Genomic DNA, 4418 nt, shown 5'->3' with positions numbered 1-4418 from the left:
CTTAGCAACCATTGACAGCTGTAAGCTGTCACACTAGTCAAGGCTGGACCCCTAAACGAACGTCCTAACAGCCAGTGTCTGGTCCAAACTGATGTTCGGACTGAACACTAAGCTCATTCAAATTCTCGACACTGACCCTATACTTCTGGGACAAGAGCTGACATCAGATGTAGAGAAGGAGGCTTCAGAACTGTGTTGTTGCAAGTCACATATGTTTTGTAGGCCATGTAATAAGAGGAATATGTTTGGTTGCCTTTGCATTGCAGATTTCTTACCCTCGGAGCTTCTGCTTATCCTGGCCAGCACTGAAATTACCCTGTATACCTGAAACAATCCTCAGGCTATGAAATCTCAGTGGTCCCAAGTAATGTCTTGACTATTTTGACAACTTTCCTGGACTTAGACTGTGACGGACCCCCGTACTCAAGATGAGTCTGTCCGCCATATCACTCCTCTGTCCGGTACCACACAATCCAAGTCCCCTTAGCTTTCCCATTCACTGGCCATAGCTCAGTGTAGGGTAAAACATCAGACAGTTTATTAGAACAAGAATACAGTCTTGTATACAGTTAAAGAGGAGGTTCCTACCTCCTGCTCATATTACTCGAACAATACACCTGTAACCAGAAATATAAATGAACCTGATTAACTAATCCCTTAAAGCAGCCGATTTGACTCCCTAACTACAATACACATTATCATACATATCAACATAGAACTCCTTCATACAATTGCAGGGTTAATTAGCACAAGAAACAATGGTGAAAGACTCTTAAAGCAGATGTGCCACGGGAAAAATATATTAAAAGCCAGCAGCTACAAATACTGCAGCTGCTGACTTTTAATATAAGGACACTTACCTGTCCTGGAGTCCAGCGCCGATCGCAGCAGATGACGAGCCGATCGCTCGTCACCCTGCTGCTCCCCCCTCCATCCTCGGTGAGGGAACCAGGAAGTGAAGCGCTCCGGCTTCACTGCCCGGTTCCCTACGGCGCATGCGCGAGTCGCGCTGCGCCCGCCGATTGGCTCCCGCTGTGTGCTGGGAGCCGAGTGTTCCCAGCATACAACGGGGGACGGACGGGAAGGAAGGAAAAAACCCGTCCTTTGCCCGTATCGTAGGGCCGGAAGTGGGTGCAGATACCTGTCTGTAGACAGGTATCTGCACCCCCCTCCCCCCTGAAAGGTGTCAAATGTGACACCGGAGGGGGGGAGGGTTCCGATCAGCGGGACTCCACTTTAGAGTGGAGATCCGCTTTAAGCCTCGTACACACGGCCAGAATCTCGTCAGGAAAAAAACGTTGTTTTTCCTGACGAGATTCTTGGCAAGAATCTCTTGTCGCCCGAGTGTACAGACACTCCATTCAAAAGAACCACGGTTCTTTTGAAAGGCAAGAACGCGGTGACGTCATTGTGTACGACGAGCATGTGCTCGTCACATTCGATGCCGTCGCCGCCATCTTGCTGCACCCTACATATGCCTAGGAAGCTACCGCGCATGCGTCAAAGTCATTTCGAGCATGCGTGGGCTTCCACGGCGACAGGTAAGTATACACACTCACGGGTTTCTCGGCAGGAAAACACTGCAGAGAATCGCGACGAGAAAATAGAGAGCATGTTCTCTATTTTTCTCGTCGTGATTTTAGACATTTTTCTTGATGAGAAACCTGAAAGCCTCGTACACACGCTCGGTATACTCGGCAAGAAAGCTCTGCCAGCAGTTTTCTTGCTGGTTCTTGCCGAGTAAACCGAGCGTGTGTACGAGGCTTAAGAAGCTGTGACAAGCCACACTAGACTCATTTACATTGTAGAAGACAACTGACGGACAGGTGGCTGTAATTGACATCAGCATCTCCTAACAGTATGTGACCCAACATGAATATGAATATATGAATATATATATGAATCAGTCACTATTTCTAATATGGCATATACAGGGTTCCCAGAGTCTGTGTGTCTTGGGGGGGGCATGGGCCCGAATCCTAAGTAACACCACCTCAAGGGTCCCCAGCAGGGCTGGACTGGGACAAAAATTTGGCCCTGGACTTCATCCAGATTGGCCCACTTTGACAGGTCTCTCACACAGCGGCCGGACAACTCCCGAACCCCCCCGGCCACCCAAGCCCCCTCTCCCCCTTCGCTAGCCACTACCCGTTTTACTTTATTAGAGTAGAACGGCTGGTACTGATACTCTTATAGGCAGTACCAGTGGGGGAGCTAGACATTATTTCTCCCGGGGGAAATAATCAGTTTGGTGCCCCCCCGCCCCCTTATGGGACAAGATTAGGCAGAAGTGAGAAACTCCCAGGCTGCTGTCACTGAAGCCGGCCCACTGAGCCATCAGCCCACCAGGAAAATCCCTGTCGTCCCAATGGCCAGTCCATCCCTGGTCCCTAGCCATTCAGCTCACAAAGAGCACCTTTTTCCCAAATGCCAGGGCCCATGATCGGTAGGCAAAAGGCTAGCATCCAGTCCCCTCCAAAAGCCTCTGTCCCGGGTAGGTCGGTCACATAGATATACTAGGGATTTCCCCAGTAGGGAGTTCGATGAGGGGCCCCCACCAAAATTTTGATAAAGGATCCCATAATCTGTAGCTAATCTGTAGCTATTCCCCTGACTGGATGTCCTGTGAGGCCTCGTACACACGACCAGACATGTCCGATGAAAACGGTCCTGGGACCGTTTTCATCGGACATGTCTGCTGGGTGATTTTGGTCTGATGTGTGTACACACAGACCAAATTCCACGCAGACAGAATACGCGGTGACATGGCGGCGACGTGGCAGCGACGATGACGCGGCAACGTGCGCGAACCCGGAAGTTCAATGCTTCCACGCATGCGTCGAATCACTTTGACGCATGCACGGGATTTCAGGCCAACGGACATGTCCGATGAGTCGTACTGACCATCGGACATGTCCGACGGACAGGCTTCCAGCGGACAAGTTTCTTAGCATGCTAAGAAACATTTGTCCACTGGAAACCTGTCCGCTAGGCCGGAAAACTGTCCGGTAGGCCCTACACATGTTCGGTCGTGTGTACAAGGCCTAAGACAAACATATCCAGTTTATATAACTTGTTAGTATATCACAACTATTATGTTTATTTCAGACGTCACAGAGCAAAAAGCCCATGAACAACGCCAACAAGACACAAGTGATGGTCTTTGAACTCTCTGGTCTAACTGATGACAGAGAACTTGCCCCGTACCTCTTCGTCTTCTTTTTGCTCGTCTACATGATTACCATATGCGGAAATATTGGAATGGTTGCAGTCGTACACATTTCGCCCAACCTTCACACCCCGATGTACTTCTTCTTGAGCTATCTCTCTATGGTGGACCTCTTCTACTCTTCAGTTGTAACTCCCAAAATGTTTTTTGATCTTCTGTCTGACAAGAAATTCATCTCATTCATTGGTTGTGCCCTTCAGTTCTACTTTTATGTTGCTCTGGCTAGTATAGAGGTCTTTGTCCTTTCGATCATGGCGTATGACCGATATGTCGCTATCTGCCACCCTCTACACTACGTCCTAATAATGACAATGAAGAAATGTCTCGGTCTTGTCCTTCTTACTGTTTCTGTTGGCTTTGGACACTCATCGGCACAGACTGGTTGCCTCTTCAGTCTCGAATACTGTCAATCGAACCTTTTAGACCATTTTTACTGTGATATCTCTCCAGTGGTCCGGTTGTCTTGTTCTGAAACGCGTACCTGCACCTACATTACCCTGTTCTTTGTGTGTTTTTTTACCTTAAGTTCTCTGACAACCATCTTGGTCTCTTACACCCTCATTATATCTTCCATTTTAAGGATAAAGTCTTCGGCTGGCAGGAAGAAAGCGTTTAGCACCTGCTCCTCACATCTTATGTGTGCCACCATCTTCTATGTTACAGTTTTCTGTACTTATCTTCATCCATCCTCCACCGGCCAGGAGAAACAAGACAAAGTGGCTTCTGTCTTCTATGCGGTGGTCACGCCAATGCTGAATCCTCTTATCTACAGCTTAAGGAACCAAGAGGTCAAAAGGGTCATCATAAGATTGGCGCAGAAAAGTCCCAATAAACGTATCTAACAGCGTGACTCCTATCCATCTTCAACGTACCTAGTTCAACGTGTGGTCAACAGAAACCTGTGTTACAAGAAGGTTGTGACTTCACCGGCTGCACGCTTGTTGGTCATTGACTCAAAGGCCCGGATTCAGATACATTAGTGTATCTATGGGCGGGCGTAACGTATCTCAGATACGTTACGCCGCCGTAAATTAGGGCGCAAGTTCCGTATTCAGAAAGAATTTGCGCCCTAAGTTACGGCGGCGTAACGTATGTGGTCCGGCGTAAGCCCGCCTAATTCAAATGTGGATGATGTGGGTGTGTTTTATTCAAATGAATTGTGACCCCACGTTTTTGACGTTTGCGCCGT

General features: G+C 48.4%; 1 protein-coding gene across 1 annotated transcript; it reads left to right on the top strand.

The window, feature by feature from the left end:
* Positions 1 to 3110: 3110 nt before the first annotated feature.
* LOC120931022 (olfactory receptor 1020-like) lies at positions 3111 to 4141 on the top strand. Its single transcript, XM_040342147.1, has one exon. The coding sequence runs from the start codon at positions 3130 to 3132 to the stop codon at positions 4069 to 4071; it is 942 nt and encodes a 313-aa protein (XP_040198081.1). The 5' UTR covers positions 3111 to 3129; the 3' UTR covers positions 4072 to 4141.
* The last annotated feature ends 277 nt before the right edge of the window (positions 4142 to 4418 follow it).

This window comes from Rana temporaria, chromosome 3 (assembly GCF_905171775.1).
Source record: "Rana temporaria chromosome 3, aRanTem1.1, whole genome shotgun sequence".
Taxonomy (NCBI): Eukaryota; Metazoa; Chordata; class Amphibia; order Anura; family Ranidae; genus Rana; species Rana temporaria.
Note: the sequence above shows the minus strand (reverse complement) of the source record. Positions and strands in the feature narration are given on the sequence as shown.